At 39.7% G+C, this 27,331-nt stretch overlaps 1 protein-coding gene across 5 annotated transcripts in view; it reads left to right on the top strand.

Annotated features, from left to right (window-relative positions):
- Positions 1-27,331, top strand: part of ARHGEF6 (Rac/Cdc42 guanine nucleotide exchange factor 6) — a 1,746,213-nt gene that overhangs the window by 381,658 nt on the left and 1,337,224 nt on the right. For 2 of the 5 annotated variants that reach the window (XM_044065302.1, XM_044065301.1), the window contains exon 1: positions 13,004-13,426. The exons of the other annotated variants lie outside the window; for them this stretch is intronic. In XM_044065302.1, coding sequence (XP_043921237.1) covers positions 13,076-13,426 — 351 coding nt within the window. In that variant the 5' untranslated portion in view covers positions 13,004-13,075. Of the gene's footprint in view, positions 1-13,003; positions 13,427-27,331 lie in introns of those variants that run through there. 5 annotated transcript variants of the gene reach the window in all.

Here is a 27,331-nt window from a genome sequence, read left to right as displayed (position 1 = left end):
TTGTCAGTCAGTTTGCTTATCCCTCTAACAACATATGGGCTAACATTTAAGACTTGAAGTTTATTTACAGTTCCAGTGTGATGAATAGTAACAAGGGCCTTGGCTAGTGCCAGGTGTGCTATATGAACTGAGTTGCCACTATCTATGGCTGATGCTGTTTTCTTGAAAATGTTTACTAAGTTTAGTAGACATAATCACCCTTTGACAAAACTATATTGCAACAAGTGTAGAACTATAAGATTTTTTTTTATATCCAACCTCATCTAATTAGATGTAATGTGTTCCATGGCTTTCAAATTCGGCTTTTTAGGCTGATGGGTCTCTAATTTTCAGAATCTGAGGTATGACTCCCTTTGTGAAGTGACCTAACTCTCGCCATTCCCCATCTCTCCCTCCCCCTCCCTTGGAGCTGCTGATCACCACAGCAGCTCACTAGAGCTCTGGAAATGCTGTAATTAGTGGGGAGCATGTGTCTCCTCATATGTGTAATCCCAGTGTCCTAGGCAGAGCATGCTCTGTAGGCTACAATTCCATGGGTACAGTACCTTGTGCGCCCTGTAAGTGTTACCCAGGCAGCAAGCTGTAGCCACCTCTCTTACCCCAGAATGGGTGAGATGACAACACCTGCTCAGCCTCACTGTCAAACTCCCTGTCTTACTCACTCCAAAACCTGTGCTGCTAATTGACCACTTTTTTTTCTATGCCACAGTCAGAGCTCCAGCCATCTGTGCCACAGGAGTGGGGGGTTGTGGGTGGATTTTGATTTTTATAGGCTTTAATTAGCTTTTTTTCTTTTCTTATAGAGCTTATTAATGCTAGTATTCCACCAAGGCGGTTTATTTTTATATTCCCCAATTTATGTGGTTATGATTGGGAAGGCTTGGTTTATGACTCTTGTTCGATGAAAGTAAAATTCATTAGTATAAGTGAAAGGGGGTGGGGTATGGAAATCTTGCAGATGAATTATGAGAACTCATCACATATTTTTAATAGTTTTGTATTTTTAAAATCTTTAAATTCAGAGGTGTTCATTGTTTGGTGTGATTGGATTTCACCAGAAATGAGGATACTACAGGAATAGTGCAACTAGGTGTGATGTTAGTGAGGATGACACTTTTCACACTGTTATGTATAATTGACCACAGGAACATAAATAGCATAATGTTAGAAAAAAAAAGAAATTTCTTACCTGCAATCTGTTGTTTCAGAATCTGACGTCCATTTATAAGAATCTGAATTACATATAATATTTCTTCTCTTCAGAGCATAAAGATTATAAAAAGTCGATGACCATGTAGTTAGTCCAAGAAATAAAGCATCTTGAGTATTTTGTGTAGAGGAAGATAGTGAGGGAAATACAATGCTGGGTTGTCTAAAAAGACAAAAATACCCTGTTTTCTTTTTGGATCAGTTGAGCTATGTAATCACAAAATGTGCTGTAGCCTTGATCTCACAACAATCAAAAGCTGTGACCCATTTCTTAAACAATATTGTCATCTACATATATGGAGCTGCTACTCAGGTATTGTCATTAAAAAAATACATAAAAATCAGCTGGAATAATGACAGTGCAGTGCCAACAGTAAAGAAAGGAAACTTCCTTGTCAGTATGAATACAGCAAATGTATCAGATGCACAGCTGTAAAGTTAAAAAAAAAAAAATACCAGATAGCAGATGTCGTCTTTGGGAAGCAATTCAGTAGCTGAGAAGACAAACTTGCCATTGACCTGGAAGAAATGGAGTCAACAGTAACCTGTAATGAAAGGCAAATAATCACTGATGACCTATAAAGAATCCCTTCATCTAAAAGACCAAGACCATAAATTAATTTGTAGTTTTACTAGGTAATACTAATTATTTTATGATGAGTGTTTATTAGCTTTCTTCTCACATGTCTGATAGTTTGGTAATAAATGTATTACCTAATTCTTACAGCCTTTGTTAATATCCTGTCATCTGAAATGCTGTCAAGGTTGAATTTATTGCCTACACTTTGTAAACTGTAGGTACAGATAACAATCTGAAAACTGCAAGGAAGGCATACAACTATGCATTCTGAACTCCAAGGCATTCATAAAGAGTACGGAAGTGAATAGTTTTAGGCCCTGTCAGAACCGTAGAACCAAAGCCATTGTGGAAAACTTAATAGCAACAGTTACAGTGAGAATTGTCAGTATTCCTTGAATATAGTTTCCCACTGTTGAGATGTTCTTGCTGCAGATATGTGTGTCAGGCCATACTTACATGCTCCTTGTGAGCATGGGTAATGTTAAAGTGGCAATCACCACTTTAATTCCACTGCTTTTAGTTACAATATTAAACTAAGAAGGATTTAATTCCTTCTCAGTTCACTTGTAACTTAAGATGTCAGAAGAGCCATGCAAGTCTAACTTGATTATTAACCCATTTAACTGCCCGGCGTGAAGGATGAATAGGTGGCAGATAAGTCACTGCAACCTAGAATACCAGCTCAGTGAGATGTCTAACAAAAATGCAGTGTTATAAGCCTCATTCATATCCCTTCCTATTAATATAAGACCTATGATATGGCTGATACCTGGGTACTGGCAGATGCAAAGCTTTTGTTGCACTGTGCGTAACCTATCAGGGCAAACTGTTATGTCACAAAACTGTTTTCTACACTGGATTGTCTTGTGTAAAGATTTGTTTTAGTTACAAAAAGAAAGACACTGCAACATTTTTGTTTAATGATAAAAATTTGCTATCATTTTAACAGGTTTCACAAACGCTTTTTATAAAACATTGCACATGAAGATCTCTGTATGGGCCTTTAAATTTATATATTTACAGAACATAGATACAGTGTAACAGTTACTCTCTTGATCTGCTTAGTAGTTTTACTTAGTTTAAAAGTAATACAGGAGTGATTTTATTTAAAAAATAAATAAGATCAGTTGTTCCTCTTCAATTTTTAATAAAAAAATTGAGGTATCTTGGGTCCTTGAACTACAGCTTAGGAATGTGTCTGTTGGCAGCATTTTCTGATTGGGTGAAATACTGTTGAGGAGGAGGAAGACTACAATATTTCCCAAATGTATCAGTAAGCTGGGTTGGGGGCGGGAGGTAGGATGTTTTTCGTACTTAAGGTATGCATCCTTCCCAGTCCACAATTTTGAAATGAATTATATAATAACCCTAACACACTTCTTAATTCTGTCATCACTTAGAACAGAGGTTGTTGTGAATTGGGTGATTTCAGTAAAGGGAAGCATTCAGCCCCATTGATACAAGTGTTTAGAATTACACAAATGTGTCCACTTCTCCCTTACATATTCCTTGGAGGGGTATCAGTGCTCCTAAAAATGTTTGAAGGTGCTAAAGAATAAAGTAAAACCGTGCAATAGTTCCCAGTTTTGGACTTGCACACTTTTAACGTTTGCTAGGTAAGAGTGTTATTCCGTGTTTATTCCTCGACTGTTGAGCTTCCTGCTGTGCACTGACCCAGAATTCATTTGAAGTACGCTAACTTGCTTGTTGACAGGTTATGCATGCAGTAATTTACTTTCTTATTACAAAGTAATAGTACCAAATCAGAAAATTGGTTTGTATGTGTGAAAGGTTGTATTGATGTCTGTTTTGCAAGCAATTTTTTTTTTACTGCAGTTGTGTATAGACAGAAGTCTTACCTTCAAAGTATGTGAAAACTGTTTTAACTTCCCAGCGTTGAATAAACCTGCTGACAGTTTGATATTTAAAGTGCAGACATGATAGCATGGATGACTTGGAGAACCTTGACGAGTGGATGGGTAGCAGAAAATACACCCCTTGGGATCACTTCATTGGCTCTGCTTGACAGAGGATCAGTTAATTAATCAATGGGGCGGCGAAAGCCAACACACTCTGGCTAGGCTTATAAATGCCCTCAGGCAGATAGCCTAGTATCTACCTATGAACTGTTTTTTTCACTGGAGTAGTTCTTTCAGCACTCTGATGTTTACTTATAGCTTTCATTAGCTTCACATGTCTTATATTATCTCTTAGAGCAGAGCTGAACCTATTGCCTGTTACATTGTTATTGTACTGCCTGTAATGCTTTTTTGTACACCTTTACTGAGTTTGGTATTCCAGTAACTTTCAAAACATTAAGAAGTGTCATTAAAACATCAACAACTAATGAGAGATAATAAAGTAGCAGTAAATGTGGTCACCTATAAAACTTGTGGGGGTTAGTATCTTCCTCAAACCTGGAATGTTTGTTAGAACATGAATGTTTTCATATTTACATAATGTTAGATGCAACCCCCCCCCCACATTTTTTACTCCACCAGTCCTGCCTGATGACTCCTCTGCCTTTACCTAATTGAATGATTTGTGCTGTTGGGGCTAGAGCCGAGAATCCACTGAATAGGTGAAAGTCCTTTAACACATTAATTCCTACTCAAGGTGCTTAATTAAGCCCCTTTGTTCTTATGGGGAAAGTAGGGTGGTAGGGAGTGAGCCAGGTTTGACAGAGTGATGGAGTAGCCCACCATTCCCTTTGGCTCTCACCTCTCTAACTCTTTTCAGCTTCCTTCAGTGGTGCCTGCTGCAGGAAACACACTTCCACATTCTGACTTTCCCAACATTGTGCACTTGCAGCAGCCTAGCGATTCAAGGGTGTAATTTGCAGCAGCGCCTCTAGGTGTCACCCAAGTGTTAAGCCAGAGCTACCTCCCCAACCCCAGGATGGGTGTATTAGCAGTGTCCTCTCATTCTTATCCTACTTGTCCTGTTTTTTCCAGCTCCTGAGCCGGTAGCTGACATTTCATTGGTTTTAAGTATTTTTAAATCACTTAGCTAGAAATGGAAACGCGTAGTAAAACTATTTGGCCTATTTAAACAGTAGAACTATTTTGAGTACTGTTAGAAAATATTTTTAGGTGTGTTCCATCAGTAACCCAACTGATCTTTCAAGTCCATTAAAAATGTTTAAATTTGTACCAGGCACCTCACTGGTACTAATAATGCAGCTGACTGTCTGTGTAGTTCGTCTCAAACCAAAATGGCATTTCACTAAGAATTAATGGCACTGGGCACAGTTGTATTAAGTTGCAAATAGAATTTATAGCCCTCTGTTTGGCTTTCCAGCCCTCCCCACCCTGTTTTAGTAAACTTGAACAAGCATGCAGGCTATGGATTTTACAGCTAACATCAGCTGTTGGTGTGTATAGCCAGTGAAAGGCACACCCCTGGTAGGCTTACTGTGAATGGTCTACTATGCTAGTTATGTAAGGTGGGTGTTTTTATACACAGACTATCAATGCAAGGCTCCCTGCCAATCAGCTAAAAGAACTGTTGTTTGGTGGCAACCGTTAGTGCAGTTGTGTGCCATCGATTATTGATTGCCCTTGAATCATTCACATACATCAGCTAAAGAGACATAAGCACTCCTGCTTACATTAATACAAATGTTGTGAGTTTATGTACCAGCCTTTTAAATGATGTACTGAATATCAAGTCTTTACTTTTGCTCTATATTCTTACGTTAACTAACTGGCTTCTTTCTTTTAGCATAATTTAATACTGATGAATTTGTTTTCTATTGTATGTTGTGGCTGTGAAAAAGTGTGCAATATCATCTGCCATTAATTATACAGACAGTTACTCAGTTAAGGAATGTAAATGCTAGAATGAAAACTGCAAATAAAGTTTCCAAAAAAAGTTTTAATGGGCAAAGTAATTCAATTAGGCATGCAAGTTTGGCTAAGGCTCTTGCCACCCCCATAGTGCCTTTTTTAGGCAAGGCTCAAATTCTAAACCTACCACCCTAGAAAACAAAAAATGGGAAGAAACTGAGGGTAATGCTGCTCAATGCCAGAAGTCTAAATCTCAAAATGCACGCACTCGAGGCCCTTCTCAGTATGGAGAACATCGATGTCTGTGCTGTAACTGAAACCTGGTTCAAGGCTCCTGAGAGCACCCCGGCACTATTAGGTTTTACCTCATATCATGCGTTCCGGCCCCAAAACCCGGACCACACCACAAAAGGAGGGGGTGTATCCATATTCATAAAGGATACCCACACCTCCAAGTTGGTGGCAACGCAAGCTCGGAAACCATCCAGGTGCAACTAACCATAGGCAAAACTGCTCTACAAATTGTAGCATGCTACAGGCCACCCTCTCAAACTCAGGAACCCCACACAGCCTTCCTGAAGACACTGGAGGGTATAAATGTATCTCCAAACACCATCATATTGGGTGACTTCAACTACCCGAATATAGACTGGGAACATTACTCAAGCCCTAACTTTCTAGCCCAACGGTTCCTGGAGTTCATAAATTCAAATGCCATGGAACAGCTAGTCACTGTTCCCACGAGAGGAGAAAATATACTAGATCTCATTGTCACAAACATGGGGACAAAATGCTCCACACCGGAAGTATATCCCTCATTGGTGAGATCTGATCATAAACTAATCTCACTGGAAATCCACATCCCGCCCCCACCCCAAACAAAAAAGACCATAGTGAAGAACTTCTCTAAAGCAAACTTCACACTACTCAAGACTGGTGTGGTATCCTTCAAGGCCCCTGAGCCAGAGGAAACCACAACCCAAGCTGCAGAAGCCCTTACAAATGCCTTCTATGAACACCTCCAGGACTGCATGGATCAGGCAATGCCAAATAAAACCAAGACTCTTTCCACAAAGGGCAAACGTCCAGTCTGGTGGACCCCAGCCATTAACAAACTTTACAATAAAAGGAGAAAGCTATTACATGATAGAACAAAATCCATAAAAGGGAAGTTACCCCTGATCATTATTAGTAAAAAAAATACGAGCACTCATAAAATCAACTAAGGCCAATTTTGAGAGAAAAATTGCCATGGATTCAAAGGACAATCATAAGGCCTTTTTCAGCTATGTTAGGAACCTGGGTGGAAACTCCCAGATATGCTCAGAATTAGTCCAAAATGATACAAAAATCACTGAACCCACAGACATTGCCAACATACTGGCAGACAGGTTCAGTGCAAACTTCACCCCCCCCAAAGGAGAGATAACTATCCCAGCCGAGTGTAGCCTCCCGGACATCTCAAATGCGCAGGTGAAAGCTGCTCTCTCTAAAGCTAAAAACACAGCATCAATGGGACCGGATGGTGTCCCCGGCTGTGTGCTACACGAACTCAATGAGGAACTAAGCCCGCACATAAGGCAGCTGTTTAATCTCAGCCTTACCACAGGATACGTGCCCAAGGAGTGGCGTACGGCAACTGTGATCCCACTCCACAAAGGCGGCGCCTCTACGGACCCTGGTAATTACCGCCCCATAAGCTTAACAAGTCTAGTCTGCAAAGCTATGGAGAGGATCATAATGGAGCTCATAAACAAAGATATAGGGGACTTGCAGACATTGGACCCGACCTAGTTTGGCTTTGTCAAGGGAAGATCATGCCTTTTGAACTTGGTCGACTTCTTCGAAACAGTCACCAAGGCCATTGATGAGGGAAAGGCAGTCCATACAGCCTACCTTGACCTTGCAAAGGCTTTTGACACAATACCCCACTCGGGTATTGTAGAAAAACTTACCAGCTTAAATGTAAACCCATATGTCACAAGATGGGTTGCAAACTGGCTTAAGGACAGAACCCACAGGGTTAGAGTTGCTGGCGCTGTGTCAGACTCCAAGCCGGTCACAAGTGGTGTCCCACAGGGCTCGGTCCTTGGCCCCCTATTGTTTGGCATCTACTTCTCAGAAGTACAGGCCAACATGGGAGGACTTTGGCTGACAAAGTTTGCAGACGACTGCAAACTGGGCGCCATAGTGGAAAGTGCATCGGACACGGATATCCTTCAGAAGGGACTCACGGAAACAGATAGCTGGTGCCAGAACAATGGCCTGAAGTTAAACGCCAAAAAGTGTATAGTCATACCCTTCGGGAAAAACAAGGTAACCCCAAGCTACCATATAGGTGGCAATCCACTAAGCACAGAAGAGGTTATCAGGGACCTGGGGACCCAGGTTGACAGTGGCCTTTCTTTTGACACTCACATTGCTAAAGTGGTTAGAAAGACCTTCTACATTGCCCACCTGATCATGAAGGGATTCACATCCAGATCTAGTGAGGTCATTGTTCCCCTGTACTCTTCACTTATCAGAACAATGATCGAGTACAATGCCCCATTCGGGATGTATCTCACCCGACATCTGCAGCAATTGGAGAGACCCCAAAAGTTCCTCACCAAAAGGATAAAGGGACTCCAAAATCTGTCATATGCTGCCAGATTGAAGAAACTCCAGCTCTATTCAGTCGCATACCGTCTGCTCAGAGGTGACATGTGCCATGACATACAAGGCCATGTCCAACCCGGAATTAATGGACATGCTCCACCTCAAAAAATCCAAATCCACCAAAACCACTAGAGCAAGCGACTTAAACCTTAGCACGGATATAAATAGGACGTGCTGGAGGGATAGATTTATCACTCAGAGACTCCCTATGCTGTGGAATAAAATCCCGGTCCATGTGAGGCAGAGCACCTCGCTGACTCTGTTCAAGAGAAATCTAGACCTGTGGATGGGAGATCGTAGGTTTACCCCGGGAATCATATCTGTGTCACTGCTGGACAGAGGCACAACAAACTAATGGGCACAGTATTTTTTCATATAAGGGGTGGCGTAAGCCACAAAAATTTGGGCTAGGCTTATAAATGCCTTAGGGCAGATAGCCTAGTATAAACCTATGAACCTATAAGCACATGTCACTATGAAGTTGAAAACCCACTCTGTGGTCTAGTGGGATAAAGTCCTGACTGTGACTCAGGTGACTATTTTAATTAGTGATTTGGGTGCCTGGCAGGGGAAGATGGGAGTAAATGGCAGTCACCAGCTTGCAGCTCCTGCGGGAGGGAGGAGGAGTTTCTGACACATTTTGTGGGTGACACCTAGTGGAAGCACCAGATATTACACCCATGGAGAATTTGTTTATGTGCACATGTATGTATCTCAGAGAGCATGCAGTAGAATGATCAGCAGCTGTAGAACTTAAAGTTTAAACAAAGACTGGCACAAGGGTGGGAGGCTGCTCCTAGGAATAGGGTATGCTGCCATACTAGATCTGGAAGCTGGGTCTTGCCAAAGGAGAAACAAATAGGCTGATTAAATACTATGGGGCATAGGACTCTTATTTAGGCTAGAGTTGACTGGCTGTCACCCTTGATGGGGTAACTAGGCCAGTTGGGTTAAGGTAGTGGAGTATTTGGGCAGGCTCAACGGGGATATTATAAAAAATGTATCTCATTTAATATTTCTGCAGGAAGCACACCTGCAGCCACTGAACATCTGAAGTTGTTCAGATTTTATTTATATTGTTTGTGTCAGCCTTCTACATAGGTACAAAAAGAAAGGTGAGGCCATTTCATGTAGGGAAACCTCAAGAGTCTTTGTTCTGTCTACCATGTGAAGTCTGGAGTCAAGAACAATGGCAACTGTGTTATTAGTAACACTGGTTATATCATTCTGCGATGAGAGTTAAGTTATAATGTAGAGTTGTAATGTAATAGCTCCAAGACTTTTCATTTAGGAGTCAGTTATTTGCAGGAGATTTTAACTATGTTCTGTCTGAGTATCCCAGTGCAACTTGCAAGTCTGGATTGCATTAGTAAAACACTTGAACATATTTGTACAGTAAACTCTCGGTTAACTGGCACCCATGGGATGCCGGATAACTGTAGTTTCTGGTTGCTTGAGAGTTACTATTAAAATAGGCCTGACTAATAATGTACCCTATACTGTTTGTTTGGTTTGACTTATTCTTAGGTTGGGAAGAGAGAATTTATTCCCGTCTTCCTTTTTAAAACTAAAAAATGTAAGGTATGTTTCTGTGTGTGTGTGTGTGTGTGTGTGTGTGTGTGTGTGTGTGTGTGTGTGTGTGTGTGTGTGTGTGTGGGGTGGGGGGGTTAGAAAGCACAACACATGAACATTTTACTGTATTTCTTAAATTTTTTTTTTCTGGTTGCTTGAGTTCCTGTTAACTGAGAGTTTACTGTATATACGAATGCAGGATGCATGTACGTCTACTCAAAATATCATAGTTTAGTTACTGTATTCTTGGTGTGTCTGTATGGGTGTTGTTGTGGGTGGGCGCGCCTATCCACCTCTTTTGATAACCTGCTAAGTGGGCTGGTAAGGGATCCTTTCCTGCCATGACATGCTTTGATTTAGGAGGATTAACATTACCTAACAGAGATGAAAACATAAAATGAAACATGACAGAAAAAAACACAGTAGCTGAAATAATGCGAAGGGTTTAATATAACTGGTAAGAAGTAGATACAAGATAAGTAATTCAGATAATTTGCTTGTTGCATCCTGAAGGGAAATGCGTATGTAACAGATTACAAAACATGTACATGTCAAAAATCATAGCAGCATTACATTTCAACAATAAGAAACATCAGTAATCATTGCTCATGGGTTCCTTGTAGCTAGGTATATTTTTAAGGACTCTAGCAATCTTTGTTCTTTCAAACCCATGCGCATGTTAATTATGTCTTGGTTTTGAGCTTGTTTGTCAAATCTCCATTACACTCCATCCAGTGCCTGGAGGTTTTCAGTTCGAGAGGTCAACTTCAATTCCACAAAGTGATTCAAGACTTAAAATAGCAGTTTTCGACAGCACTTGCTGATATCAAAGCCTTTGAGGGCACTGCATTTGTTTTCCATATGATATGTACATTTAGGACATCTTAAAAAGAAGTTGTATAAGACATTTCAAGGAAAAAAAAGAATCCCTGTATGATTTCTTCATAGAACACATGCAAGTTAAAACATAACAAATATTGGATCATAGAAAGGAAGTGGCCCAGGACTTTGAAAGCTTGTTTTGTAGCATGTCCCCACAAGCCTACAGAAAACTTTTATACAGTTGAGACATTTGATGCAGACAAGAATCAGTTCACCCATGGAATTTCAGGGATCTCAGAAGTCCTCTTATCCTATTAACAAGCAGTGAGGATTTGTAAAGTACCCTCTGCAGTGTGTACTGTAATTTCTTTAAAAAAAGTCAAATTGAGATCCCGTACAATTATAAGGACCCTATCCTGAAATTTCATGAAGTGCAACCTTACCAGCTTTTAAAATCATTCTTTATAGATTATAGATTATAGATTAGTACTAGGCTAACTGCCCTTGCAAGCCATTTTAAGCCTAGCCAATTATCCCCTGTGAGATTCAAGCACTGTACCTTGTGTTTGTAAGGCAAACACCTTAACCATTAGGCCATCCTCCCAACGATAAATAATCAGCCCTGCCAAATTTCAAACCCAGGAGGCTGTGCCCTACAATCACAGCAATATACCACTACACCATCTGGGCTAATTTGAATTACTTGACTATTTAATTTTGCCGTAAAACATTTAGAAGCACAGAAATGATAATGGCAACGTGCTAAGTAACTCAGTCGAACAGAAAACAATTTTAAGGGAGAGCCAGGGGAGGAAAATGGCAGTTCCAGTAAACTTGCAGGATGCACATCGAAAAACTGAGCCTCATAGGCATATGCTGAAAGGTACACTAGGCCGCTTCTCAGAGAAACTAACTGGGTTATTGTTAGAAGCCTGTCTGCTCCTCCTGAGATGGGGTCCAATTAAGTGTTAAGATGTACTGTGATTTGTTAATAGCTGAGCGTTTCACTTCAGCCCAGTAAATCTGCTCTGTACAGGGTCAGCACTGCTTTAGTGAGGATACTTTAGAATTCCATTTCCATCCCTTGTAATTACTTTATGGGCTGCAGTAGGAATGACCCCCTAAAAGTGGTCCATCTTCTGGGTACATCAAAAATCACCCCACCCCCACTAAAAAAGCGCATGGAGCAGAAAATAAAAAAAAATACTGATTTCACATGCAATAACATGTCTGTCTGTGTTGCTTCTCAAAATGCAAAGAAAAAATGTATACATAAAATGTGGGTCCCCATGTCTCTGCTTTTCTCTCAGGAAATCTTCAGCTTTTTTCTTCTGCCTGTGGAAATATTTTATGGAGATATGTTAGAATGTGGACAATTTTCCAGGAGGAAAACCTCCATTGTGGAGAAGATATAGTATGGTAGGTGAATACTGTGTATGAGTTTTCAGTTATGCAGGAACTCATGTCATGCATGCTCCAGTGTTTTATATTTTTGTCAGCAGGCTGAGAAGGCGGCCACCCTGACATGTCTTTATTACACACAAATGCACAAACGAATGTCTGATTGATGCCATCTTGCTTTGTTTTAATGTAAGTATGTGTTGAAGAAGCTGATTGGCCTGATGCTTGAAAACCCTGTGTTTTATTTATTAAACAGTACTTAATTTAGAAAACAAACAAGGAGTTTAATTTAATATTTTTAATGTTATCTGCTTTAAAACATAGCTCCCGTTCTTCCCAGATTTGACCTAACTGACCAGTTTTATCTACAAGTTAATATCTGCATTTTATCCATAAGTTAATATTTATATATATTTTTAAATATGATACACTGATGTTAAGATAACAGCAAATAATATTTGTTGTAGCTTATTAGTGCAGCTGTGTACAACTCAAATAAATTATATATATATATATATATATATATATATATATATATATATATATATTTGCTATTCCTTATAATGGAAAGTCTTCTATAACATCCTCACCTTTGTGACTCAATTTAGAGATGTAATCCAAAACATTTTTTGTATTCTTATGGAGGCGTCCCCAGCCACATGCATTTCACAGCAGGTCTTTAGTTAGCAGTAATATTGTTGACTGAGGTGCATGCTTTACTTTCCAACTGAGCAGTCATAACTGTTAGCCTGCCTTTGTCCCTCATACCACACACACACGTGCTCTGGCTGAAAATCTAAGATCTATTTTAGTAAATAAATAAATAAACATGTAAAGGTTGTTCTTCAAAGGCTCATGACCAACTAGGAAAAAAGTCATGACTACAGAGTCTTAAATTAACTTTGTAGGCAGATTGTTTTCCCTGCCTGCTCTTCCTTTACTGAGCAGCATTGCCTCACTAAGGCACCATTCGTCCCGTTTCTTTTTTCATTGACAGTCGTTGCTACTTTTGCAGTTTGTTTCTTTAACAGCTGCGTGTTCAGCCATGTGGGCAGTTGCTGGAGATTTTAAGAATGTTGATGGCATATTAGGTGACACTGAACCGAATCCTGAGAGCAAACCTTCTTTTTCTTGTATTTTTTGCTGCACTTTTCTACATCAGATGATTTGTTGTCCTGTCTTCAAGTCTGCAGATGGGGACCAGACACTTGTCTGGAGTAAGCACCCTGTCATGGATACGAGCCATTGGGAATATATATTTAAACCACACAGATGTGGAAGCTATTACCCACAGTTAAAGCAACATAATTTGGTAAATTCACCATCTGAGAACAAGTCCCAGCTGAAAACAGAACACTTTATGAAAACATTAGATGTAATCCACAGAGAAAGTCAGGTGAGTGTTTTTGTGTCTGAGTTTTAAGAGGTATGGTACATTATATGATGTTATAACTTTTGTATACTGAAGGCACCCTAATGGGGTTGATTCAGAGTGTGTTGGTGTGCTTGACAATTTGATTTACAGAAGGATGGGCACACATTCTGTAACTCTGCATCTCTGGACAGTGTAAAATCCCTTAATGTGTTTTCAACAACCCACATATCAGCAGGGATTTGACCTCCTAGACCAGCCTCCAACTTTCTCTGTCTGGTTAGGTTAAGTTCCTTTAATTGTCCATTTATTCATTTGTTTGTTAACTTGGTTAGTGAACTGTTTCAAGAATTGTTTTCAGCCATCATCCTGTGTGTGTCTTTTGATTTGGGATTCTTTTGTAATGTTCGTGCTTTCAAGTTACACAAGCAACAACATTCTTTGGATCCCAGTTGTAATTGTTTTTGTTTCTGTACTACTGGTTACATTACCTTGCAGCACTAGAAGGGCCTTTCATGCCATGATTTATGGGGGATTCTGTTGCCATACTTTTTTCTGCTGCTCTCAGAATTGGGTACAGTATATGTGCCGTCCCCATGATGTGTAGATGTGTATATTTTTGGGTAACCATTTGAAATGTTGGGACCTGCTAGAGTGAGTCCCATAATATGGAAATTGAATGCCCCAAGAATAAAAAAAAAAACAGACTTACATGTACTGGGTCTGAGATGGCCATTTCTTTGAATATTCCCTTTTTTCCAAGGTATGGCAGTTATGGAGTTGGTATATATACGTTTGGGGTGGGGGGGGTTTCCTCCTGCAAAAAAACAAGTTTAAAGGAGAAGAAAGATTTTCAAGATTTGCTCTTCTCCTGGATTTTTGATCTTTTTTTTTTTTTGGTGTGCCGCCACTCAACATTACTAGTGCCGACATTTCAATAGGCAGCCATATTTTTGCTTTTGCTTTGCAAGCTGCCTGGGGTTACACTGTCATATTTTAATTTTTTATTTCTTTTGTTAGGTTTGGTTATTTTCAAATATGCTGGCATCCTATTCAGGATCAGTTAATCTGCCTTGGACCCAGTGAGTGCCAGGGAAGGTGCAGCTGTATTAGAGTAAGTGTGATATCAGAGAATGAATAAGTGAACAAGATTGTTTTAAATTAATCCAGCAGCATACTTCCACATGTGCCCAAGTGTCTGAACTGCTGCATGGTTTGTGAATTTGTTTCTGAAGATCTGAACTGAGGAATATCTTGTTTCAAGACTATTCCCCGGGAGTAAGATATTTGTGAATACTGGTCAGCCATAACACCTCTGGTGTAGGTAGAGGCTGGGATTGAATCAGTTTATGCAGGTTGGCCGCTAGTGGAAAGATTTGACTAGTTCCATTCAGGGTCAGGGGATGACTTTGCATATAAATTTACTTAGTGGCCAGTGGGAGTTTGTGTTCATGTTGTCTTCCATATTAAATGTGCAGTCATACATGGGCCTAAGTAAGATGAATTCACAATCACACATGAAGACCCCTTGCTACCAGACATCCAGTTCTTGATTTGAGTGCCAACTACTAATCATTGCAACACTGTGCTGCTAGTCAAGCAGAGCCCTCCTCCCTCTGGAAGACGAAGACCCCCGTTGTGGAGAGATGAAGGGTGCAGAACTGTTTGTTTGTTTATTTATTTCACATTTGTTAACTGGGTTAGTCCAACTGAGTTTGGAAACAAACCCATTTTCAGTGGAGACCCGAGGGGAAAAGCCCCAGCAAGCAGAAGTAAAAATAAAGTGATAATGTACAAATATTAAATAATCAAAATACAAAATAACTGTAAAAAAGAAAAGGTTATTAACTATTTACATTGCATTGATAGTAAGCAACCCATTTTCAGTGGAGACCCAAGGGGATAGAGCCCCAGAAAACATAAGCAAAGATAAACATACAAGACAAAAACTATTAAAAACCTCGCTGCAAATACGAAATTAATTCTAAAGAGAAAAACAAAAGAAAAAAAATGATGAACATTAAGGGTTGCACTGATAGGAGGAGACTAAAATTTACTACATATGAGAGTAAAAACAAAAAGATAATCGTTGTTCAAAAGAAGGACAATGTCTAGACATTGATAAGAAGTGGAGGGGGGAGATAGTGTGGAGAATGAGAGGGGGCTATAGTAGTAGAGCTGAGGGCTTAGGAGATTAGTTTAAGCAGAAGTTACTAACAAAGAAAGAAAGTTAGGAGATGCAACAGGTTATACAGTGGGAGAGACTAAGACTACATGTGGTCAATGCAACGGCATCATTTCAAGTTTAGTAGGTGGGATTTAAGCTCCTTTTTAAAACTGGGAAAGGAAAGGTCTGATCTAATATGGAGAGGGAATTTGTTCCAATTTAGTGAGACAGAGTGTTTGTAAAGTAGTTTGCCAATATTCCTTTTGGGTTTATAAACTGAGAGAAGATGCTGATCAGCACTCGGAGAGGCGGAGGGGGGGGGGGGAGCAGGGCAGACAGCGAGATTATTGAGTATGGAAAAGGTAGTGTGGAGTTGCGATTGTAGTAGAAGGTGTGGAAATTCCAGCCACTGAAGTTTGTTTAGTGAGAGGCAGTGATGTGCAGAGAGTGGTTGGTTTAGAATAAGTATGGCAATTTTGTTGTACATTTGTTCCAGTTTCTGCACTGAGGTAGTTTGGATATTGGTAAGGATAGGTGAAGCATATAGAAGACTGGGTAAGTGAAATGCATGCGCAAGAGTGCATTTAGTGGCAGTAGTGAGGAATTCTTTGTTCCTATAAAATAGGCCAAGTTTTTGGTGGGTTTTTTAATGGCTTGTTGCTTGTGCAAGTCAAATTTTAGTTGGTCATCCATTATTACCCCAAGGAGTTTGGTGTGCGAGGCAGGGGAGATAGTGGTGTCATCTAGGGCAGGGGAGATAGTGGTGTCATCTAGGGAGGAAAGAGAAAAGTTGGATTTAAGGTGAGAGTGTCTGAGATAGGAAGAGAAGGAGTTGAGATTTCTTAGGGTTAAGGATTAGTTGATTGTTTCTGAGTCATTTTTCAACAGAGATAAAGGAAGTCTGTGTTAGTGTGTGTAGTTCAGAGATAATACTGGAGATAGATAAGAGAGAAGAGTCATCTGCACATTGGATTACAGATGAGAGACTGCAGGATGAATGTAGGTTGTTGATAAAAATGTTGAAAAGGACCGGTCCAAGTATGGAGCCTTGGGGTACTCCTGTTTGAACAGCAAGGAAGGGTGAGAAAGCCTGCTGCCATCAAACAGCTTGTTTTCTGCCAGAAGATAGGATTGGAACCAGCCAAGAGTAGAAGGAGAGAGGTTTAGGTCTGAAAGTTTAAGAAGGATGGGATGAGACCATGTCGAAAGCTTTAGAGAGATCAAGAAATAGACTGGAGATGAGGAGGTTGTTGTCCCTAGCTTCTGCAACTTTTTGAGTAAAGGATGGTAAGATAGCCGAGGTACTATGTTTAGGGTGGAAACCATGTTGCAAGGGGGGTGAGGAGATCTTATTGAATGAGATAGGACAGTAGTTGAGTATGTATACAGTTTTCAAGGATCTTGGAGAGCGGTGAGAGAATAGCGATTGGTCTAAAGTTAGAGGGTTCAACAGAGTTGCCACCTTTGTGCAGAGGAGTGGTACAGAAGGATTTCCATATTTCTGGTATGGTAGATTCCCGAATTGGAGCGGTTGATTAAGATCGATACAGAATATGCAATAGAGTCAGCAGCAATTTTCAGAAATTGAGGGGTGAGTTTATCAGTGGAGGGAGAGCATGGTTTTAGTTTAAGAAGCAGGGATTTGATGTATTTAGTAGAAACAGGCCACAAGGTAAAAGTCTGAGAGACAGAGGTGCATAGAGATTTAAGGGGCGTTGAGGGTGACACAGAAGAGTTGGGATGAGCAGAGTTACCAGAGGGTATGAGTTTAGAGATGCTATTTATGAAGTGCTTGTTGAGTAAGTTTGCAGTTTCAGAGGGAGAGTGCTAGGGGAAAGGGTTAGGGATGGTAGGAGAACCAGTGTGGAGCAGGGAGCTGATAGTACTCCAGAATTTTTTGGGGTCATTTGGGTGAGAGCTTTGAAATTTAGTGAAATATTGGCATTTATCCAAAATAATACATTTTTTACACAATTTCTGAGTTGCTTATAACCTTGGAGAAAGGTGGGAGTTTTAATGGTTTGCCATTTTTTCCATAGAGCATCTCTTTCATGCATCAAAGCATGAGTAGCTTTGGAGAGCCAGGGTGCGAAATTAGATTTGATTCTGATTTTGCGAGTTGGGGCAAGAGAGTTTAGGACAGCAAGGAAAATGTGGATGAATTTAGTAACAGCATCACTGAGCAGGAGAATTTTTAGGAAAGACCAGTTGATGGCAGAGAGTCTATAGCTAAAGGTTTCATGGGAAACGTTAGTCAGTTTCCTACAATCTCTGTAGAGATGGGGCTTAGAGAGATGAGGAGAGTGCCTTAAGATAGAGATGGGGGAATGGTCACTTAAAGAGTCAGGGAAGGTAGAAGGGTTACAGTAGTTGTTAAGCGAGTTGGTCAGGATCCAGTCAATTGTGGAACTAGTAGCATTTTTACTGTATTTGGTAGGGGTAGTGATCAGTTGTGAGAATCCATACAGGTTTTGAAATGTTGGGGTGAGTGACCAGTAAGGGAGTTCCAATCTATATTAACATCTCCAAGAATGATGATTTCATAGGAGATGGAGGTGTTTATCCAGGAGAGTACATGTTCAAGGATAGGGATGATTTTACCTGGGGGGATTTAGATAGAGGCAATAGCAAACTTCCTGTAGTTATTGATGTGGCAGTCTAGGAGCAGTTATTGATGTGGCAGTCTAGGAGCAGTAGTTCAGCAGGGGAGAAACTAGGCATGGTAATGTATGTAGGTGTTAGTGCCAGTGAGACAGAGTACAAGATAGCCACTCCACTGGGTTTTTTGGGTGTCCTATCAGACCTATAGCTATTGTATTGAGGTGGGAGAAATTCAGAGGAATTGATGTGAGGTTTTAGCCAGGTTTCCAATAGGGCCAGGATGTGAGGTTTGTGTTGAGCCAACCATGCATAAAGTTCGGACGTTTTGTTGTTTAGGCTTTGAATGTTCATTGCAGAGATAGAGAGATGTTTGAGGCTGGAGATATTTGAGGATGTTTTTGGGAGGACAGCAGAAGAAGGTGGAGGGGTAGTGGAGAGAGGGGAGGGACCAGGATTAGGATGGGTGTCACCAGAAGAGTTAATACTGTTAATACTGATGAGGAAGTAATTTGTTCTCTTGGTAGTACTGGTGACCAGGGCTACTGGCCCTCTATAGAGGGATGAAAATGGAACCTTGGAAGCATACTGCTCAAACTCTTAGAGCAAGAAGTCTGGACAAAGCCATCAATAATGGGGGTGGGGAGTGGGGAAAGGGCCAAATATAGGGGCACTTTTTAAACATTGCGCTGACAAACTTAGAAAATTGATAGAATAACATGTTTTGCATTAGCATGAATTTTCTGAAAGGTATGAAGTCTGAACTCAAATGTCTGCTATTTTCTGACTTTAACCTTCAGTAATTTGCCAGTGATTTGCAGAAAACCACAATTTTAGGAGAAATAGACTAAAAATATAAGGCTAAAATCTACACAGTCTGCAAAAATCTGTACAGTTGAGAGGCATGCAGAAGCATTTTGCAAGATGTTTACCTACAGTCTTTGTAGTTTCTGTTTCTCTACTTTTCTCAGAAAGAAACTCTGCACATACTTAAATCTCATTAATTGAGTGGAGCCATAACAATTTTAACTATTAATATTGCATTTTAGATCTAAAAAGTAGTTTTTGAATGGAGAAGCTTAACAACTTGGCACTTCATGAATTACCTTTGATTTAGCATGTGCTGAGTTTTATTACTGCATCATATTTTGGTATATCGTTCCGTCCTTCACTTCATCTTAACTTTTTGTCTTTCTTCAAGCCTTGTGATGTCGGAAACCTGCATCTGCAGGTTTCTGCATTCTTCCTTTCATGTCATACTTTGTTTCACTTCCACTATTCCTGCTTTGATAACCTTGTTGTTTCTTGTTTTTTTTTTTCTGTTTGTATTTCTTCCTAATATTCTGATCTGTGAAGTCATATCACAAAACTGGAGTGCAGTTTGGTGAATCAAAATGAACAAGAAGCATAAAAGTGAAAAACTGTAATCAATTTTCTAGCAGTATGAACAGCATCACTAAAACACAAAAACATGGAAATAATCTGCCAGAAACAATTACTGTACCACTGAAATGCAGTTTTTAGCCTCCTCCTTCCTCTTTTATGGTATAAAATAACTTCACAGCTGCACAACAATGGGGATGCCAGCATTCATTAGTACAGTTTGTTTTGATACAAGTGTCAGTTGCAGAGTTTGTTATAAAATCTCTTTGTTCACCATGACATGGGGATGCCAGCATTCATTAGTGTAGTTTGTTTTGATACAAGTGTCAGTTGCAGTTTGTTATAAAATCTGTCTGTTCACCATGGCACGGGGATGCCAGCATTCATTAGTAAAGTTTGCTTTGACACAAAGTCTGTTGCTGAGTTTGTTATAAAATCTCTTTGTTCACCATGACACGGGGATGCCAGCATTCATTAGTATAGTTTGCTTTGATACAAAGTCCGTTGCAGAGTTTGTTATAAAATCTCTTTGTTCACCATGACACGGGGATGCCAGCATTCATTAGTATAGTTTGTTTTGATACAAAGTCCGTTGCAGAGTTTGTTATAAAATCTCTTTGTTCACCATGACACGGGGATGCCAGCATTCATTAGTATAGTTTGTTTTAATACAAGTGTCAGTTGCAAAGTTTGTTATAAAATCTCTCTGTTCACCATGACACAGGGATGCCAGCATTCATTAGTATAGTTTGTTTTGATACAAGTGTCTGTTGCAGTTTGTTATAAAATCTCTGTTCATCATGAATTTGTTTAGTCTGCATCACTGCTGAAGCATCCATTGTATGTGCCTCCAGTCTCCAAATATGCTGCCACGTAATATCACTGTTTTTTTTATCAGTGTTGCAGTAGTGATGTTATCCTGCGAGAGATAACCTGACATCTGTGTGATGTACCAATGTCAAAAGCTTCTGATGCACCATATGTCTGGCATACGACCTCAGCTCATGGGCGTAGGGATACGTAAGCAGACTTCAGTCTGTAGACCACATTGTTACTGCCATTGCAAACATGTATTCAGATAAATGTCCCATGAGGACCTTCTTTCTTCTTGTTTTATACAAAAGATTAGTTAATGACAGCTGAGAGAGTTAAGTGTGAATGTGGTAGGTAGATCCCTTCTAAAGGCCTCCACTCATAGTGTCTGTTTTAATTAATGGGTGAACATGATTACAGAAATTGCTATATGTGCCAGTCATTTGTTCCAAAAACACTTTGTACCAGACTTTCCTCCTTAATTACTTACTTAGAGAACCAAAGTCTGAAGAACCTGTAGCAAACTGAGATGGCAGAACCCTAAGACTTGAATGGCCCACTCACCACCCAAAAAGAAGATAAAGAAATTTAAACTTGAATTTTCAAATGTCCAGTCTGATCTGGATGTTCCTGCTGAGATGCAGCAGGAATCCATGGTACATCTGATGCCCTCTCAGATGCCTATTACCATGACCCCACCGGAAGCTGGTATGGTGTCTGCTACCCATATGTCTGGCAGGACTGACTCTACTGTGATGGTGTAGAAAGGGGAACTTATGATGATCTCATTTCTGAGTGACCACAGGGCATACCTCAATTCCTTGTTAGGGAAGAGGCACAGGGCATTTTAATTGAGGTCCATTAGAGGTCTAAGCCATTACGTTTTGTAAGGGCAGATGGCACACCTGTGAAAAAGAAACCAGAAAAAAGCATGTTTTTCTTACTCTGATATCTCAGGAAATGGAATGGCTTGAATTTTCACAAGGCCTCTCCAATGCCATTTTGTCTTTGACGTCATCTTCTTTTCCTCTTCATCCCCTCGCTTGCCTCTGAAGAGGCAACATGAATGTTCATCTGCCGAGGAAAAAGAGACTGATTCAGATGAGGATTCCTTACCTTACTTGTCTTTAATCCATTCTCCTGAACAACTTGCTTCAAATGATGACGCCCTGTCTTCTGACTTCCTTATAAAGAGATTTCCTGTTGGGCGACCATTGCTAGGATGGCACAACATTTTGAAAAGGAATCCAGACTAGTCATTGACATGCAAAAAAAGATCCTATGACTTGCATGAAGTAGAACCTCCAAAACCCAATCCAGTTCCATCAGTCTTAGCAGTGCTCCTGGATCCTTTTTCATCCACCTCTTCATTCCCTGATTCTCAGCCTCCAGTTCCAAAAAGCCTAACAGATATAAGACCCCTGAGGATGTGAAGTTTTGCTACAAAAACTCTGTAGCAGACTCTTCATTTTTTTTTATCTCTATTGCTAAGCCCACTGACCTTTTACCTGCAACTAATGTGTTACCATCAGATTGTGATGTAGATAGTACGGCCATGGACAGGTATGGTAAAACGGTCCTTATCTCTGCCACCTTGGCCTTTAGGGCTCTAAATCTTCAAACTCAAATGGCAAAAATCCTTTAGTCTATTTTAGGGGAATTAACTAAAACTGTGGCTAATTGGAAAGATTATGAACATAAGAAGTGGGTGGTTCTTGTGCTCAATCATTCTACACAATTAGCTGCATTTAATAGAATGCCTATCTATGGTGCTGCAGAGGTTTCCTCCTGGGCTGCAGCCACTGTCTGTGCCATCTGTAGGTTTGCATGGCTTCATCACTAGTCTATCCCAGATGATATCAAGGTGAAGCTCCTGGATTTCCCCTTCATAATGACCTTTTGTTTGGTCCTACTACAGCCAATATTTTCAAAACTCTGCAGGACAAGGATAAAGTAATGCAGGATTTTGAACAAATTTGTCTTACTTCTGTCCCCTGACACCAAAGGAATCATCCTTCCAAGCTCACTTCCTTTGTCCATAGAGAGGAAATTCTCCCCCCAGAAGGGCTTGAAAAGGTCCGAGAAAAGATTTCAGGAAAAACCTGTGAGAGAGACTGAATCTGGAAAGTCCCCTTTTCCATATTTATCAGTCCCAGTTTGATTATCTACTGCCTTTCCCCTCCCCTCCCTCCACAATTCAGCTACGCCCTTGTCAGAGAGAATCACTGTGTTAAACTCAGTGTGCTTTCATCTATCATCCAACCCTTACAAAATGTCTTGGAGAGAACTTTACCTCTGCCCAATCAAGCCCACCTCATTCCATCCCGCATTCAGGACCTTCTTTCCCAGGGAACTATAAAACCTGCAACACCTTTAACTTTGGGAAAAGGTTTTTTTTTTATTCAAGACACTTCCTAGCTCCCAGGAAGGAGGGTACTTGGAGGCCCATACTAGATTTATCTCACATCAACACCTTTCTGGAAGTTCCAGATTTCAAAATGCTCTCCCTGCAAACTGTACTTTGTTTCTTTCTTCCATAAGCCTTTCTAGTAACCCAAGACTTGCAGGATGCATACCTCCACATCCACCTCACCTGCAGGAAATTCCTCAGGTTCTCTGTTTTTTCATTGCTCCTTTAGTTCTCTGCTCCTCCTTCGCACAAGCCATTGCCTTTTGAAGAACACAGAGAAAACTAATATTCCCTAATATGGATGGTGATGTCATCCAGGCACCCATAAGGACACCTTATGAGTTCACCTACAGTGGATATAAAAAGTGCACACACCCCTGTTAAAATGCCAAGTTTTTGTGATATAAAAAATGAGACCACAGTAAATCATGTCAACGTTTCCCACCTTTAATATGACCTATAACCTGTACAGTTCAATTGAAAAACAAACCTGTTGCGGGGAAAAATTTTAAAAAAATGTACAATAAGCTGGTTGCATAAGTGTGCACACCCTTAAACTAATACTTTGTTGAAGCACCTTTTTCTTTAATAACAGCATTCAGTCTTCTTGGGTACACACCTGCCATTAATCAAAGAGTCTCTGATTAACTCCAAATAAAGTTCAGCTGTCCTAGTAGGATTTTCCTGACATTTACTCAGTCGCCTGCTACAGCAAAAGCCATGGTTCACACAGAGCTTACAAAGCATCAAAGGGATCTCATTGTTGAAAGGTATCGGTCAGGAGAAGGTTACAAAAAATTTCTACATCATTGGATATACCATGGAACACAGTAAAGACAGTCATCAAAAAGTGGAGAAAATATGGGACAACAGTGACGTTGCAAAGAACTGGACGTCCGTCCAAAATTGATGAAAAGACAAGAGAAAAACTGGTCTGGGAGGCTGCCAAGAGACCTACAGCAACACTGAAGGAGCTGCAGGAATTTCTGGCAAGTACTGGTTGTGTGCTACATGTGACAACACTCTCCCGTCTTCTCCATATGTCTGGGCTATGGTCTAGTTTTGCAAGATGGAAGCATTTTCTTACACAGAAAAACATCCAGGCTCAGCTAAAATTTGCAAAACAATACATCAAGTATCCCAAAAACATATGGGATAATGTGTTATGGTCTGATTAGATCAAGGTTGAACTTTTTGGCCACAATTCCAAAAGGTACGTTTGGCGCAAAAACAACACTTCACGCATCACCAAAAGAACACCATTCCCATGGTGAAGCATAGTATCATGCTTTGGGGTTGCTTTTCTTTAGCAGGAACTGGGGCTTTAGTCAAGGTGGAGGGAATTATGAACACTTCCAAATACCAGTCATTGTTGGCCCAAAACCTTCAGGAGTCTGCTAGAAAGCTGAAGATGAAGAGGAATTTCAACTTTCAACACGACAATGATCCCAAGCATGCATCCAAATCAACAAAAGAATGGCTTCACCAGAAGAAAATTAAAATTTTGGAGTGGCCCAGCCAGTGCCCAGACCTAAATCCAGTAGAAAATCTGTGGGGTGACTTGGAGGGCTGTGCACAAGAGGTGCTCTCACAATCTGACAGATTTGGAGCACTTTTGCATGGAAGAGTGGGCAAATATTGCCAAGTCAAGATGTGTCATGCTGATAGACTGCTACCCAAGTGGACTGAATGCTGTATTTAAATCAAAAGGTGCTTCAACAAATTATTAGTTTAAGTGTGTGCACACTTATGAAACCAGCTTATTGTATGTTTTTTTTTTTTAAATATATTTTCCCCTAACAGATGTGTTTTTCAATTGAATTTTACTGGTTATAGGTCGCATTAAAGGTGGGAAAAGTTTTGAAATGATTTATTGTGGTCTCATTTTTTTATATCACAAAAGCCTGGTATTTTAACAGGGGTGTGTACACTTTTTATATCCACTGTAAGTTATACAGTTTCATGTCTGGAAAGACTAGGCTTTACCCTCAACCTCGACATCTTCTCTGATCCTCTCCCAGGATCTCATCGTCTTGGGTTGCAGACTGAACATTCTTTCAACAACAACCTTTCTTCCTCAGGAGAATGTTCTATTCCTGACCAGCTAGTTTCAGTCCTTGCCTTCCCTGAGTTTGGTTTCAGAAAGAGAAATCCTAGGAACTTTGGGTTACATGGGATCCACAATTTTTATGGTGATGCTTACCAGACTACACATGAGAAAGATCCACTGATACCCAAAATCCCTTAGGTTTCAGAACTGTAACTCACTGGACTCCCAAATTCCTCTCTTGACCCTTTCTGACTAAAGATCTGCAATGGTGGATATCTCAAGGCCAACTCAGTCTGGGAGAACAGGCTAAAGAGGAAATAATAATAATAATAAAAAAAGCTTATCCAACAAAAAGTGTACCAGTAAACCGAAATAAACGCTTGTTTCTCATTCTTCTGATAATAAAGTTTGGATAAACTTTGACAGTGAAACGTTTTACATTGTTACAAAGGAAAATGCTTGAGAGAGAAACTAATACATAAGTTGATTAAAAGAATGAGGAGTACCTTAGAACTGAACCCAAGTCTGGTGTTTCGAGATGGAAATGAACAGGAATACCAGTAGCACAGAAATTAGTGAATAAATGTGAGACTATAAAACATCACTCACATTTGTGAAGTGTGGCTTTTACAAGAAAAAGTGGCTGAGAAAGACTGGACTTTTGTTAACTTTGTTAAATGTGTGGGCAGACTGTAAAGCATATACCCCACTTTATACCATTAATGTTTGGAAGGACACTAAAAGTTTGAAAAGTAAGTAAAGCAATTGGTGTTCTGATTAGTATTAGTATAAAACATTGCATGATATAAACTGCATGTCATATATAATAAAGCAGTTTTGTATAGTTTGTAGTCAGGGGTTTTAAATGTTGGGGAAGTATTCAGTATCTATTGTGTGTGTTAAATTACATACTTTTTTAGTTATAAGAAATATAGACTTTACAGTACAATGATTAGAAAGGCTTTACAGTAGCAAGTTTACTGTGGCTATGCTATGATGTTGGGTTGCTGGAGTGTGGTATAGGTGTAAAAGTGCACTGATTATATGTAGAATTATTTTTTTCTCTTATTTTTATGAGGATGAATGTCTAGATGAAAGCTCTTGGCTTAAGCTTTAAACAAGTGTTTTTTGTAAGTTCACATAAAACATAAGGCAAAATGATGAAAGCCATGAAAAATGCTAAGTTTCTTACATTTACAAATATATTAACTTGTTTTTTGTTTACATTAGCAGATGTAACGTGGGAGTCAAGAAGTATGCAGCTGAAGGCTGCTGTACATTCTGTTCTAACTGAAACTGAGATAATTTTACATAAAGACATGCTGTCTAGGTGTAGGCATTTAAGCTTGCAAGGTCTGAACATTCTTTACTGAGGGAAATGCAAGATTTAAAGACACAATAGTAAGCAGTTCAGTGAAAAATAGTTTGAAATTATGGGAAGTGAACAACAGATAGCAATCTCCCTAGCAGCCTTAATACCTAATAGAAAAGAGCACAGTTTGGTTTTAGATAAAGGTAACCAGTGTACTTTTCCTAAGGGCTAAAAGTTAATGTCCCCTGAAAGCATACAAGTTGTGTTTTCTCCACTGGAGGGGAATAGAGATGAGAAAAGGACAGCAATCAGTATACATGGGAACATAGGCTGTAGCATGCACTTTAGCATGAGTAACCTTAGCAATCAGTATACGTGGGAACATAGGCTGTGGCATGCACTTTAGAGCATAAGTAACCTTAATTTTAGGCTAAGTAATGCTTAGGGATGCAGCTGCTGATTTGAGGTAATTGTTCCTTTCTGAAGGGGTAAACTTCTTTTGAAGATGCACATAGTTGTGTGTGATTATCCTAAATTAATATGGAATGCGTTGTTCTGAAAATGTTTATTTATATAAGTCATGAAAATGTGACGTAGTTCAAATGAAGAAGAGAAGAAACAACCTTACAAACTAACAGCCTGCCAAATGGGGTGAAATGTAAATAACCTTACATGTATAGACAAAAAGGAAAGAGTATTGAGTTATATTAAGAATGCGGAATGCAAATAATGCTGCATGAGACACATTTGGTACGGAATGAGCATGTGAATATACCAAAGAAAGAATTTCAGAATGGATATGAATATGCAGCAGAATATCAGGGACAAAAGTAAAATGGAACAATTGTACTAATTGCTGGAGGAGGTCCAGTAGTGATAGAAAAAAAAAGACATTAGTGGCAAATTTTTTTGTAGCAAGGGAGGAAAATTGTATTGGCATATAGTTATATTCCACCAAAAACTGCTATTAAGGAGCTTAAGAAATTCCTGGGAGAAATAATCATTTTTCAGCAGGGAATATTACTTATAGTTGGTTAATAAAATTTGATTTGCAATAGTGAGGATATATCAGGGGGACTTAGAAAGGAAAATATAAGAAAAGAGGGTAGATTTTTGAAGAAATTATGAAAACATTTGTAGTGGAAGATGTGGTGATATAAATTCAGTTGTAGTTTTTCCTGAAGGTACAATAACTA

The sequence above is a fragment of the Protopterus annectens genome, chromosome 3.part0, assembly GCF_019279795.1.
Source record: "Protopterus annectens isolate FY-2018-M chromosome 3.part0, PAN1.0, whole genome shotgun sequence".
In the NCBI taxonomy this organism is placed as follows: Eukaryota; Metazoa; Chordata; order Ceratodontiformes; family Protopteridae; genus Protopterus; species Protopterus annectens.
The sequence above is the reverse complement of the archived record's forward strand: the minus strand, read 5'-3'. Positions and strand labels throughout refer to the sequence as shown.